The sequence below is a fragment of the Oenanthe melanoleuca genome, chromosome 3 (assembly GCF_029582105.1).
Source record: "Oenanthe melanoleuca isolate GR-GAL-2019-014 chromosome 3, OMel1.0, whole genome shotgun sequence".
NCBI lineage: Eukaryota > Metazoa > Chordata > Aves > Passeriformes > Muscicapidae > Oenanthe > Oenanthe melanoleuca.
In genome coordinates, this window is record NC_079336.1 from 47,229,783 (window position 1) to 47,245,292 (window position 15,510).

General features: G+C 37.1%; 1 protein-coding gene across 4 annotated transcripts in view; it reads right to left on the reverse strand.

The window, feature by feature from the left end:
- FAM184A (family with sequence similarity 184 member A) overlaps nucleotides 1-15,510 on the reverse strand; it is a 73,097-nt gene that overhangs the window by 37,599 nt on the left and 19,988 nt on the right. For all 4 annotated transcript variants that reach the window (XM_056488460.1, XM_056488462.1, XM_056488461.1 and 1 more), the window contains exons 2-5: nucleotides 8,881-9,735; nucleotides 6,134-6,269; nucleotides 2,886-3,067; nucleotides 2,045-2,242 (exon numbers count right to left, since the gene is read on the reverse strand). In XM_056488460.1, coding sequence (XP_056344435.1) covers nucleotides 2,045-2,242; nucleotides 2,886-3,067; nucleotides 6,134-6,269; nucleotides 8,881-9,735 — 1,371 coding nt within the window. The remainder of the gene's footprint in view (nucleotides 1-2,044; nucleotides 2,243-2,885; nucleotides 3,068-6,133; nucleotides 6,270-8,880; nucleotides 9,736-15,510) is intronic.

Below are 15,510 nucleotides of genomic sequence, written 5' to 3' on the forward strand. Positions count from 1 at the left end.
ATAAAAGTCTAAGGAAAGTCAAGGTTTCCTGCTGCAAGACAGCAATGTAGTGTCAGCCAGACAACTCCAAGAAGCAACAGAGGCCAACAGAGGCCAATAGAGGCTTCCTCTTCCAAACCCAAAGATGCCTCAAGTGTTTTGCAGGGGGTGGTAAGCATATTAAGCATGTGATAGTTCTAGCACTGCTTTAGGGTATGTGGCAGGAAATAAATAATTTTTTAGTACACTGCTTGCAAAATCTCTTCATTCACAGTAGAAGTTGGACAGAGTGACAAAACAGTGAGTTACACTGTCACTAATACATCACTAAACAACATAACAAGTGCCTGCCTTCTTCACTGGGTCCACATGAGTCAACACATGGGATAAATGCTCCTTGCTCAGTGAAACTTGATCAACTTGTCTTCTTCATGCTGAAATCTGCTGCCTGCAAAATTCCACTGGTGCTATTTAGACCCTATTCTGATAATAGAGTAATTATTTCTCTGATGATGCTTGTCAGTACAGCTGTGCAGTACTGCAAAATTATTAGTAACTCTATTTTCATGATCCTCCTGATGCCATTTTTACAGCTTATTTTACAGATGGAAATACTGAAGCAAAAAGAAATATTTGAGCTATTTTTTGAGTCCTACTCTAATTCTGCTGAATTCTCTTCTGTTCCCCAGATGCATTTCCCAAGCTTCCATTCCCAACGAATCCTCATGTCCTCTATCCCAAGGCTCCAAGTACCATGCTTCTTCCTCATAAAAAAATTCAACTCTGCTCTGCATTTAAGCTTGACTATTATCTTCCTTGGATTACTTGATCATCACAACATGTGCATAGTGAAACAGGTTTGACAGAGGAGACAACGAAATCTAATCAGATATACAGATCCTAACATCCTGATCCTAACATCCCTTCATAGCTAGTTTTTCTTTGTTAAAATTATTTCACATTTCTCATGCTTACAGAGGTGTTCCCTACTTAAATGAGTTTATTGATTTAAGAAAAAAAATTTTGATCTCCTTTCATTTTAGTCTCCACATTATTTTAATAATTAACAAAGCAGAAGAAAAAGAACCCCACATCTTACTGAAGTAAAAGAAAAAATATACCCAGAAACCCTGAGAGACATCATCTTAATAACAGGCATGTTTAAAGTTTTGAAGAAAGTCAACCTGAAACATCAAATGCATATCTGTGTCTGAGAATTACTTAAATTACTGGGTGACAAAAAAATATTTTTGATATACTAAAAACTGAACTAAGAAGCAACATACTAGCAGAAAAATTTACAACAACAAACCAAATCTGTCTGAGATACGCATCACTAACTACAACCACATTCCTTGGCTGTAGTTAGTGATGTGCTCCAACAGGTGTTTCCTGTGAATGCATCAAAAGAAATACAACAAAGCCTTGAATTAAACACTTAATCCTGTATTTCTTGTGTAAGGCAAAATCTGTGCATCACACACATCCAATCAGAGAAGTAAATAATAATTCAAAAATGGGCCTCTCTCCCGAGAAAAAAAAAAAAGTCAGATTTCTGAAACAAAAAACAAAAACCTTTCACTTTCAGAAATCCAGTCAAAGGTAAATGTATAATTGCTGGAGAGTGAGTTGCTGTACAGTACATGATTTTATGATGCAATCTCAGAACAGCCAAGCCCTAATAAAATATCTTTCTGTACTTTTGGACTGTCAATGAAAACTTCAAATAAATGTTATAATAATATGATCTTTCATCTCCTTCAGAAGAGCTGATCTTGATACACCAACCTTTTTAAATATGGGTCACAAATCCCAGGAAAACAAAACAGTTACACTTGAAAATACATTTGTATAAATGGAGAATTTCCCTTCTGTATGCAGACAAATGACAATACGAGTGCTTTTTTTTCCCCCCCCCCCAAGATATTTGTTTTTTTTCTAAAGGCTAAGCACTTTCTTCAGAGGCCTGCAGGGAATTCCAAATTAAATTTGCCATAAAATGCAGTACAAGATGCAAACTGTAACAGTTGCTTTTTGTTTGATTACTAAAAAAATAAGAACATACCATTTGCAGTTTCTTCTTATCCTTATTAGCATTACTGTGTGCAGCCTCAATCGCAGTATGGTGTTTCCATGCCAATTCTTCTAAGGTCTTGGAATGAGCCTCCTTTAACTGTGCAGCCTCTCCTTCCAACCTTGCTTGTAATTTTACCAGCTCCTTCTCATAATATTCACGTTGTGTTTCCCGTGCTTCATTTACTTTCTATAAAGTACAGGAAAAGAAATCTATTCAATGGTAAAAAAATCTGAACAGTAGGAATAAAAAAAATACAAAAACATTACTGATGACACAAATCTGCAAAAAAATTAACTTCCATATAAAACAAATTGAGCAAACACTAAGCACTGACTACATGATTCTGTAAACAAAGAGGCAATTTTAAAAGATCCACGCAAAACAATACATACTTACTAGAAACCTAATTTTTCCTCTATTTAATCTGAGAAAACAACAATCAGGTATCAAGTCTATAGAGAAATTTCTGTTTAGTATTTTCAAAGATGTTCAATGCATTTTCAGTAAATGACTTTTTAAACTGTTCTTTAATCATTTCACATTTGTCCTTCCTCAGACAATTTAGATACTAGGCATATACACACAAGGTCATAAATCAAATTACATTGTTAAAAGATTGTCCAAAACAGTCTGAACATTTCATCTGACTTCGCTCTAATCTCACTTTACACTCTACATTAGTCATTCTTTGTTGCTACATGAGATATACTTTAAACATACTGGTCCTAGTCTGGTCATATCAAACAAAATTAGAGTATAATTTTTTTCTGAGAATCCTGTTTGTTGCTTTTTTTTTTTTTTTTCAGCTAAAGACAATAAACTGTTTAACCTTCTCCAACGCCAGAATTTGCTGTCTTTGTCGCTCATCCAGACTCTGTGTTTTGCTTTGTAATAGATTTCTTTCCTCTTCAAGCTGGGACAATTTTTCCTTTAATCTAGACTTTTCTGATTCCAAGTCTCTGATTGTAACTTCTTGAGTCATTTGAGTAGCTTGAAGCATTCCAATGTGACCTAAAAACAAAACAGCTCTTTAAAACCTCATAGCATTGGTTTCATGCAATTGAAGTGTACATTTGTATTCCAGTGAAAGTACAAATCCAGTGGAAGCTTGCAAATGCATCTCCCTTGCAAGATCTCTCCTCACTACAATACTTATCTTCCCTCCACTTCTCACTTGTTTAGTTTTATTGTAAAATGCCCAACAACAGTAGAGCACGTGGTGCTGGGGCTCCTTTTGTTTCAATTTTCCTCGTTCAGAGTTGCAAATTGACTCCCAGAGGAAAGCAGAAGTAGGCAATTCTAAGAACACTGAAGAACTGATCCCACCTAAACCTGCATATTTCTATCCTAGAATAAGAAAGACAACAGAAAGCAGAACACTGATGTCTAAAGATAAACATGTCCTTGTTTTATCAAACTCATACTTTAGCTGGCATACGAGATACACAGCTTTATCAGCTGTAAAACTTACGGAATTACACTTTATTTTGCTGAAAGGGTATGACTAAAAGATATAACAAAACTCTCTATATAGTAAAATATGATCTAAATCCTTGCAAGATGGAGGCTTCCTTTTAATTTTTTTATATATTAAACAAACAAACAAACAAACAAACAAAGTAAAATTTCAAACTGCATAATATAAATATCAGTCCTTCACATAACCAGTTGACAAAGGTTTATGACTTCAGAAATTTGTCTGCTCCTCTTAATGTATATATTATTGTAGGTAACTGATTAAAGCAGTGAAATTTCTGTTATTTTGGGAGAGGCTTTGGAGTGAATAGAAGATTGTTTAGAAAAAGAGGATGCTTCTAGTTAGGTCCAACTGAAAGATGAGAGGTATTTTTTACTCAGATTAATTTTCTGCTGGTTTTTGTAGTTTCAGTTTCTAGTAAAGACTGTTGTTTTCCTTCTCTTTTTATTACAACCTTCAAAAATGACAGATTAAATGAAAGTTCAGTTTTATAACAGACCATTGCTTTTAAATTTAAGTCACTAAGGAATAGCTATGAAAATGGAGTATGTGCTGTTTCTCACATGACAAGATCACTGAGCTTCATGATTCGTTTCCATTTGTTGTTAAAAGCAAGATGTGCCAAAAAGGAAACTCTTTTAGCCTTTGTTGCCTGGGGACACAGATATGAAGCAAAAAGCCATGAGCTATGTAATGAAATTTGGAAATTAAAAATGCCTCAAAATTAAGAGTAACATTAAAAATACACACCTCTAACTGCACTAAGCCCTGAAGAATTCTAAAACTTATTTCCACATTTTTATTTATAAAACTGACAACTGAAGAGGAGTACTTAGGACAATGGATATGCTTAGGTTCTGTAACATTTTTTAAAAATCCTTATTTCAAAAGTTCAGCCATTTAAGAGAGGTATTTTCAAACCCAAAATTTTATAATCTAACAACAAGAATAATAATATGAGAATTTTCATTTTGTTGTACAAGTATGTCATACATATTTCATTGTAAGCACACACACACACAGATCTACAGCTTTTGTCCTAGCAATACCAACACACAAGACAGGTTTCCCACCCCTGATGCCCTACAAAAAAGGTATGAAATGCAGCACTTTCCTTACAAGCTGGGATTCTCAGGATAAATGGAAGAAGGATACTTTAAATGCCCCAAAAAGACTCAATAGAGTGTTCAAAAATTGCAATATGATGGGTAAACATTCTTTATGGTAATTAAGTATGAGAATTCACTTTCTTTGAGGAAGGGCTTCTGACAGTGTGAGCTGGAAAATCAAGGAGATGGCAGTTGGCCAGTGTCAGAAACCACTTCCAAACAGGCTGGCAACCAGCTACACCACATGGCAATGGTTTGGTGGCACCTCTGCAAACAGGGATCCTGGTTCTTGCTGCACAGCAATGCGCTGTAAAACAAAGATGCACTGCTGACGGCGCCACCGAGCTTGGCAACAGCCTGGACACACTGGGACTGTGGTGAAGCTGAACACCCCAGTGACAGAGGACACCAGGCCTGGCCTCAATCACAGGCTAGCTGACTCCATATCAGTAATACAGAAAATCCAGCTGGGTGTTTGGTGCTTATTTCCACTACATTTGGGGTGGTCAGGTGAAACCCTCCATGCTTCTGCCTAAGCAATCAAACAGCACCAGCTTTAGAGTGTATGAGAACAGGGCTCTCACACAGTCATGAATTTTTCTATGGCTGCCTCATAAAGCACGTTTTGGAGGGTCAGATTCCCATTTTACGTACTCTCAGCAGCAAGCCTATTCCTTTTATCTGTTTGATCTAATAAGACCTTGCAGTCTTGAGCTCCTGCTGGTCGCTATATTTTTCTAACATATGGCCTGGACTACTCATGGGCTTGTGCTAATTTGGATAATAATCAGAAATCGCTATAATTGGTCTAGTTCAACAAGGCCAAAGATAAGCCAGGGACCCCTTTTTAAGCCCAAGACCCTACCTACTGTATAATTGTCCAAGTTCAAGTACAGTGGCCCACGCCTACTACTGAGCACACTAGGGAGACAATGCCAAAGAGGGAAAAGAAAGCTTTATGTGTACAGCCAGGTCTTAAGCCATTCTTTGAGCCTTTCCACATGCCAGCAACTACAAAGGAGCAAAGAAAGCAGCTATAGAGAAAACTTTAAAGGATTCATTATTCAATAAGCTGCAAATCTTCTGACAGTAGGTATAAAGCAAAGTACAACAACATCACCAAAAAGAAAAGACAACTAAAAAAAAAGGTGAAAGAACAGGAATAATGGCTCAGTTATTATGTGGAGAAAAGATACAGAGCAGAATTGTTCTCTACAAGTGCAGTTCCAAGGCCTGGAAGATACGTACATGCCATACAAAATACAGCATTTGGACAAATGAGTACACAAAAAAGGAAATTTAAGTACAAGGCGTACATAGCAAAGTACATAGCAAAAAAAGTTTTAAAAACCCCAAAACTTGTTTGAAAATTTTATGGAAAGCATTAAACAGTCTTTAGGCATTCTAAACCTGCATGAGGTTGACAGAAAAAGGAAAGACTAGAATAAAAGGATGAAGTTCACTTCCAGATTAAGTTACTGACATACATACTGGCTTTGAGAACAAGATCAGTGGCCTGCTGCTGTAAGCGCTCTCTAGCAGCTGCAAGCTCGCTTTCCACTTCTTTGTGTTTGCTCAACAATGACATCTCCTCCTCCTTCACATCATCCAGCTGTTTTTGAAGAACCTAGAGGAACACAGAATACCTGTTACCATCATATACAATCATGTAAATTTAAATGAACATTAGGTTAAAAGCTTCAGAAAAGACCTTTCAGCAACAAGTTTTATTCACACAGAAGTTGGAATAGTGCAATATTATTGCCGTATTCATTGTATATTATATGTAATGCTTCAAAAATATTTTTAGAAGAACAAGATAGTGGGTACATGCCATGACAGTAACGCATAACAAAAATGTGACAATACAGAAAAAGGTTTATGAGAAAATAAAAACTATAAAATGGTCCACAAAGTTTGGGAGCCAAATTTAGAAATCTGATTTCTGGTATTTGAAAGTTTTTCAGATTAAAAAATAGATTATGTGTTCACAGCAGTTTAGCATCCTTCATTGCAACTCTGAGTGTTTACTACAGACTCAAATTAAGCTATGCATGGAGACACATAGAATGAGAGCTGTTTATCAAACATTGCCAGGGGTCACTATTGGAACCTGCACTTTTTAGCATGCCTCTCAGCAACACGGGCAGTGGTATCAGGGGCACTCTCAGCGAGTTCGCTGATCACACCAAGCTGTGTGGTGCAGTCAACAAGGCTGAAGGGATTTCATAGAGAGGGACCTTGAGAGGTGGGACTGTGTGAACCTCGTGGAGCTCAACAAGGCCAAGAGCAAGGGCCTGCACCTGGGTCAGCACAATCCAAGCACAAGTACAGGCCAGGTGGAGACTAGTCCTGGGCAGGAGGACTCTGGGACAAAAAGCTCAATACGACTTAGCAGCGTACAGTCACAGCCCAGAAAAACAATCATGTCTTGGGATGCATTAAAAGCAGCATGGCCAGCAGATCATAAGAGGTGATTCTGTCCCTCTACTCTGCTCTTTTCAGACCCCACCTGCACTACTATGTGTCCATGTGTGGAAGTGCCAACACATGAAAGACAAGGACCTGTCAGAAAAAGTCCAGAGGAGGCCACTAAATCAACCACAGGGCTGGATCACTTCTCCTATCAAGACAGGCTGAAAGAATGTTCATCCAGGAGAAGAAAAGGTTCTTGGGAAGACCTTTAAGCAGCCTCCCAGTATCTAAAGAAGGCCTAAAAGAGAGCTGGAAAGGAACTTTTGACAAAGACATGTAGTGATAAGACAGGGGGGAGTTGCCTTAAGTTGAAAGAGCATAGGTTTAGATTAGATATTACAAAGAAATTCAATTGGGGAAAACACTGTACAGGATGTGTAATGAAACAGACACAAGATAAGGTGAGATTATGCATTTGACCACCTCATCCACAATGATCAGAGTAGGACCTGACTCTAAAATCTGCTGCAGATACTGTAGTAGACTCTTCCTCTTCTTCGGGAACAAAATTCCTTTACTGCAGGAATGATCAACATACAACTGGTTTAACCTTCACCACAGCTTTCCATAAATCCACCTCCTGAAGCCCCTTGCAGAAGAGGCAAGACGTGTGAAGAACTGATTGCAGGCCCCCTTCACTATCCCCCTGCATCAATCTAGGAAAAGAGGTTAGAGAATTGGAAATAAAGTTAAGCCCAGGAAGGGGTGGGGAGAAAGTGCTCTTTTAAGATTTGGTTTTACTTCTCATTATCCTACTTTGATTTGATTGGAAATAAATTGAATTACTTTTTCCCAAGTCGAGTCCGTTTAGCCCACGATGGTAACTGAGGAGTGATCTCCCTCTGCTTATCTAAACTCAGAAACCTTTCATTATAGTCTCTCTCCTCTATTCAGCTGAGAATGGTGATAAAGCAGCTTTTGTGAGCACTTGGCATGCAGCCAGGGTCAACCCAACACACTACATAAAACTATGTTGGAGTTTAACCGGGTAAGCAGCTAAGTATGACACTGCCACTTGCTCACTCTTGCCAAAGTGGGACAGGGAAGGGAATTGGCAGGGTAAAAGTGGGAAAACTCGTGGGTTGAGATGAAGACTGTTTGATAGATAAAACAAAAGCCACACACACAGAAGCAAAGTAAAACAAGGAATTCATTCACCACTTCCCATAGGCAGGCAGATGTTCAGCTGTTCCCAGAAACGCAGTGCTCCATTAGGCATAACAGTGACTTGAGAAGGCAAACACCATCCATCACTCCTCCCTCCTCCCCCAGGTTTATATGCTGAGCATTATGTCCTATGATATGGAATATCCCTGTGCTCCATTCCAGCTCCTTGTACACCCCCAGCCTCCTCACTGGAAGAGTGGGGTGAAAAGCCAAAAAGACCTTGACTCTGTGTAAGCACAGCTCAGCAATAATGAAACCATTTCTGAATTACCAACACAAATCCAAAACATGGCACCCCACAAGCTGCTTTGGAGAAAATTAATTCTACCTGAGTTAACTCTACTGAGCCAAACCTAGTAACATACTGAAAGAGTATGCAGTACTTCAGTTGCCACTAGTGAATATATTGTAATTAAAAAATTAAGTTTAAAGTAGAAATATATGAAAAAAGTTTGGAGAAGATGACAAGAAAGTATGAGTGATAAAAAATTAAGTTTACACACTCCAATAACCTCAATCTAACAGCCACATGGAAACACTGCTTCTATCAGAAAAGAAAATTCACAGTCTTGGAAACAATGTATCATCAATCTCACCTGAACATTGTTTTCTGCAGTACCAAGAGCCACCTGAAGTTTTTGGCATTTTTCCCGTAGACTGGCAGCTTCATCCTGGACCATTTGCAATTCAGTTTTAAGCTTCCCCAGATTCTTCCGTAACATACTTTCCTGGTTCTGAAATTCTTTTCTTAGCTCCACTTCTTTCTCTTTGCAAGCATGTAGACTTTCTGCTGTAAAAAGCTGAGATCTTTTCAGAGAGTCAAGTTCATGTTCATAGAAGGACTGTGCTTTGCTGAGTTTGCCTTCATAGTCCTCAATGAGCTTTTTTTTTTCCAGCCTCAACTCTTCAACTTTACTGTTCAAGTCTTCCAGCTCCAGTCTATGCAATTCCTCCAGCTTCTCTTGTCCCTTACTTAAAGTAGCATTCTGACTCTGATGAGTCTTCAGAAGTTCTTGAATTTCAAGCCTGTGGGCAGCTTTTAAATCTTCCAGAGCTGTACGCTTGTCCTTCTCATACTGTACTTGCAACTGTATGAAACTTCGTAGCCTTTCCTCAAATTTCTTTCTGATCTCCTCTACTTCCCTTGACATGGTCACTACACGTTGGACATGCTGAGCTTCTGCACAAAGTTGCATATCTTCAACTCTATCCTTATATGCTTCAAATTCTGTCAAGGCCTGATGTTTCATCTTTTTGTGATCTTCCAGTGACTCTTCCAAAACCTGAATCTTTCTCTTGAGATCCATTTCTTCCGCCACTTTACTTTTATACTGCAAGATCTTCTCTCTGGTCTCTGCAAGAATTTGTTGGATTTCTTCTTCATGAGCATCCTTAAGGGCTTGGATAGCTGCTTCATGTTCATCATTTTTAGTGTTCAAAGCATATATTACCTGTAAACATGAAACAATATTATATTAAGAAAAAAGACATCCTGGTTGTCTGTTAAATCCTAAGAAAAACATACCTAGGTACTCTGAAAGCTACTTCACCAATCTGGCTTGTTTTCATCACACAAATAAGACACTGAATGTTATTAAGGATGTAACTCCATAAATGCAGTATTAGTCATGATATTCTTATACATCTTATATACTAGAGTAGTTTTTCTGTTCTTCATAAACCCCTAATTTTCCCAACAAAGGCTTTGTCTTTATACATATGTTGCTGCTGTAAATACACTGGGGTAAAAAGCACATTTCAAAATCCTGAATTTATTTAAAATACTTCAAAGCACAGACTAAAAAAAATTGACAAGGTCTTCTGTTGAAAAATAACAGAGTATCTATCACAACAAGAAATTAACCTGGAACAAAAACTGTATCTCAGATCCCTCCTTTCCAAATGCTACATGTTCTTAAATATTTAATTTCAGAAACATCTAAAATGCAAACACTAGTTATTTTGGAATGTAATCTTAATGGTTGCCCAGATACAATTTCACTTTTGACAGCTTATCTAGGTAAACATTCTGTGTATCCTAAGGTCTAAGGTCCCTCACAAGATAAATTCACCGACTTCCCAGCTGGTAAGTCAGCCGAATGGGAAAGTTCAGGGCAGGGCAGCCAGCAACCCCAGGGAGCTGAGCAGTTCAAGAAGGCTGTGAAAGCAGCAAGACCATCAGCATTCAATGAAAGTTTTAAGATAACCAGATATATCCTAAGGGATGTTTCAACTGCACCACAACACGGTAAATCATCATCTTGGTTTTTAACTAGGAAGTACAGATGTGGCTGTACGTGTATATATCAGTGAATAAGCTATTCATGCAATAGGTGGGGTTAATGCAATCTTAGCTTCAAGAACTCCAGCAATTTCCCTCTTACTTCCTAGATATATAGGAACAAAAAGAATGTCTTCTGATTAGTGTAACTTGTGTATCTTAAAAATTAACAAGAAGCAACAAAAATTACCAACCAACAAGAAGCAGGGGATTTTCTTTTATCACTGAGGACAGAACCTAGACCAGTCCTCCATCAGCATTGAACCAGGCAACAGAGGAAGGTTGCACTGACTTGCCCTCAAGGCTGGGAAATACGAAGAAGGCACAGAACTGCTCTCCTGACACCAAGCAAAATCCTCTATGCACTAGAGAAAATGTCTACAGTCAAGTGATCAGATGAGCTACAAAGCTCAAAAGAGTTCTCATAAGTGAAAGAGCAGATTCAAGATTTTGGCCATGGTGTTCTTTTGTTTATTTGTTTGTACAAAGGTCCAGACACTTTATTCTAAATTTTAAGTCTGAAATAATATACCCTATTCTGCTACCTGAGCCACAAAATCCCAAAAGGACAGTTTTAAATTACAACTGAAAAGAAAAAAAAAGAAAAATAAAAAAGTTCTGAAACAGCATTAGATGTAAAAAAATCCAACCCTCCCCCAGACTCACTTATCTTTTTACAAGAATATCAATTCCTTTATAACAAGAAATTAACTTAAAATATCACAAAAACCTCTTTAACTTATTCTAATTCCATTTTTAAACATATTTACATGCTATTTAATGAAAGAGGGGAAAAAAACAGCTTTTCCACAGATTCAGCAACTTGTTTTTAGAGCTACTTTTCGGCAGGTATTAAGGACACTTTTGGCTTTCGTCCTCCCCAGATAAAAAAAATAAAATTAAATTTCCTATTTTGAAGGAGTTTCATAGTAGAGACTCACAAAACTCTACCAAAACATTGCAAAAATTGACAACTAAACCACGTGCAATTTCATTAGCAAAATCACTGAAATGCCCTTCATCCAAGGTTTCACCTTTTATATTCCTATTGTCTTTGGTGGTGCCAACAGTAACTTCTGATCACAAGGCTTTCACCTCCCTCCTGTTACGAACAGTCCCACTGGATCCCAAAGGTTTGTTTTCCTGTTGGTTTAATGGCATCTAGTGCTCAACTTCTTGGTTAATATAAAAAAATTACTTGAAAACAGAAGGTTTGGGGTTTTTCTAAATGTTATGTGCACTATCTTGCATGAATAGGCCTTAGTTTTGGTTAGAGCTGGACAATGTAGTTTAAAAGGTACTATAAAAAAATAAATCTCACACTTAGGATCGAGTCATTATAATGAGCAATTGCAGAACACTAGGTCAAATCCCACACTCAAAACAGCCTTTGACTCTTGTCCTTGTACATAGAAGTGCCATAATGTTCTTCACTTCAGGCACTGTTCCAATCTCAAGTTATGCGCCACTACAATCTGCAGAAAGTATAAATCAAAAAGCATTTTCTAGGATATTATGATTTAGCAGTGGAAACCTCACTGAAAACTCCAAATGAAAAATAAATCTATGTGCAGTGCCACATTCAGAAGATATCTTTAAATTGTCATCATTTACTTGCTCCCTACTAAAAGCACTGAACAGCTACAAATTCAATTCAAATTCAAGCGCAACTCATTCCCTAAATGGAGAGCATTCATATCTTATGGGAAATATAAAAATAAAATGCATGCAACTGAATGTTGCATCATAAAATATGCCTTATAGCAGCCTGAATTCCAGCTCCATCAAATTACTATAAACCTCAGTATTTTCAAATAAATTGAAGTTGTATCAGATTTTATCTTTGAGAATTTGATGCGCTGTATTAATATAGGAACACAGGGAAAAAAGTCTGTACTAACTGAAGCAAAAGCAACTTAACAGCACTCCAACAAAACACAAGCAGAAATTCAAGTACTTCGGAGCAAATGAATACATTTAAAGTTCTAGCTAAAATTAATAGCTTCTTCTCAAGTAAGCTTCTGAAAATTGATAAGCAGTAAGGTTGCACACACTGAAGGTAGATAAAACAAGTTTTGCACTCTCTATTCTTAAATGAGAGCATGAACTCCTGCTAAGCATGCTTGTAAATGCTTTTAAAAATGCTTTAAAAAACTCCAGCAGCTTTTTTAGTACAACTGCATAATACTAAGAACCATAAACTGCTTATTTGAGTAATTCATATTTTTCCAGCTCTACTCTAACTGCACACAGCAATTATTATCACATGATAGAAAAAAAAAAATCATGCTTTACTGTATTTTCAGTCAGCATATCATTTCAGAGGGCCAGATAGAACCATACTTTCTAAAAGGATACTGAGATTGCCAGCTAATATGTTTTATACAAAACAGTAACGTAATGGTTAAGAAGAATCTACTGAAACACTGTGTGCATTGGTCTGAAGAACTACAACAGAGTATGTTAGTATCAATAACAGCAATAACCCTGCTCATGCCAGTAATTGTTTAGTTACGTTCTACATGGTAAGTTAAAGCAAGTCAGTCCCTGTGCTAGCTTTGGAGTTTTGAGCTACATGGAAAACAAACAACAATTCCTGTTCTACACTGTTTATGGCTGAAAGATGAATGTTTGGCAGAGAAGTATTTTTTACCCCAAACCAGATGTTATGTTTTGGAAAGCTGACCAACTCTTGCACGGTCAGATGTACTACGGTCCTCTGCATCTGCCAACAATTTAGTTAGGATAGAATGCTTTTCTAATTACAAATGTGTAATTCACCTACTAGAATTGAGTGCAAATTATTTTGCAGCACAGAAAACCATAGTCTATGATTCTATGAAAATAGCCCAAAAAATGTCCATGGTTCTTTCTCTCTAATTTCACATATAAACAAGAGCTGATACCTATGAGAGGAAAACATCACTACACATCTTACACAAACAATCTTATGACTTTGGTAAACCTCCATTTCAGACTTGATGTGTGGGTCCCTGGATCAGAGCACCATACTCAGCCTTGTTCAGATGAACTCTTGTGCTCCCAGTGCTCCCAGGGTGCTGCTGCCTGAACACCAGTCTGAAACACCCAAGCCTTCAGAGGCATCCCCAGATTTTGTCAGTGCTGCCTGTCTCTGGAATGAACCACACAATTACCATGCCAAAAAGAAATGCTTGTACATAACCTGCTAATGATTTAGATGTGGACCAGTGAGCCTAGCCTACCCTTGCTCTCTCTGGGTAGCTAAGGATAAGTTCACATAGGAAGTAGTAACATACTGGGAAACAGTGAAAAGTGCAGCAGATTGCAAACAAAAAAGTTCAGTATACAAAATCAGTAAGAAACATAAAAAAATTGCAAACATTATCATTAATTAATTTTATGTAGAAATGTTTCCTCTATGATAGTCCAAAACAATTATATTTTTTTTGGTACAATGGATATTGCATTAATTTTTCCCCTTTTCTTCCAGCTGACCAAATAATTCTAAAAAATGAGATGTACGTTATATTTAAGCATTTAAAATTTACACATTATGATCAATTTAAGACAAATAAAGTACCCAAGTTAATAGCCAGGAAAAGTTTGTTTTACAGGACAAATTTATTCTCCTTAGGACATTATAAGAATACAATGATACAGGAAAGTACTTCAAAGCTACCTAAAACTGCCTTTCATACAAGCTGACCACAATCACAGAGTACAGTCTTAAAAATATGTTACTACATACAAAAGTAGACAGACAGTTTTAACCTGTATAAAAAAAAAAAAATCCAAGCCTCAAAACCTATGAATGCCCATCTTTCCATTTTTTTTAAAAAAAAATCAATTTTAAAAAAACATCCATTTATCTAGAAAGATCCTTGGCTTCCTTATGGAAAATCTCACAAATAGAAGATGCTTTGTCAGTCAAGATCTTTGTATTGCTGACAAACACAGAAACAAGCCTAGAACTTTAGGCCAGGATTTCTTAGACGTCACAGAAAAGGTGGAAGGAAGATACTTGTTCTTCAGCTCTGTGGATCATTGCAGGTCTTTCTAAATACCTGGGTCAGTGCATTAGAGGCACAGTACAACGAGCAAGGAAGGGACAAATATGATGTACAGCTGTAAAAGGAGTGTCCCCTCCCTGCCAATAGCAACTCTCCCCAAAAAGCTGATCTAACTAGACCAGTTCTTCTTTGAGATAAAATCCTCAGAGAGCAAGAACTTGGATTTTTTTTTCCTACAAAAACACACTTTCACATGAAATTAATTATTAACATACCTTTTATGCTATTCAACAGTCTTCATGTGTTAGCTCAATTTATGCCTAAGTAAAATTCAGTATTTTATTCCTTTAGAAAGTCTGAACACAAATACTGGATTCTTTTTACAACAGCAATTAGCTTTCCAAAGCAATCTCAAATGACTTTTGCTTACAATTAATTATTTACAGAATGACACTATGAAGCTCAACATAATTTCTAAGTATTGAGCATTAACAGGCATCCATTGCTATCTAGGGCTCTACTTTTGGATAAGAAGAAATTTTTAATTTTCACACTTATTGACAGACACTTATACTTAATTTTCTGTAAAAGAGGGTAAATCCAAGGTCATACACTGCTCACCAACATCTACATTGAGATTAAAACACAGGAAAAAAAAAAGTATTTTCAGGTTTCCTGATGTTTAATACTTCACACAGTAGATATAACTCCTCATGGGTGAGGAGCTTTCTCCATGCTCCTAAATACCTGCTCCTCAAATACCTGTAATCTGATGGGCTGATAATCCATTTCTACTCTCAGAACTGCCAAGTACAGATCAGTATCACATTTAACTACTTGACCTACAATCCTTTCTAAGTTTTGTTTATTTGTGTATGGCCCACTGGAATATTAACTCTCTTGAATTGTCTGAAAATCCTACTGGTTTGAAAGATCTGCTTGCATTTACAGCT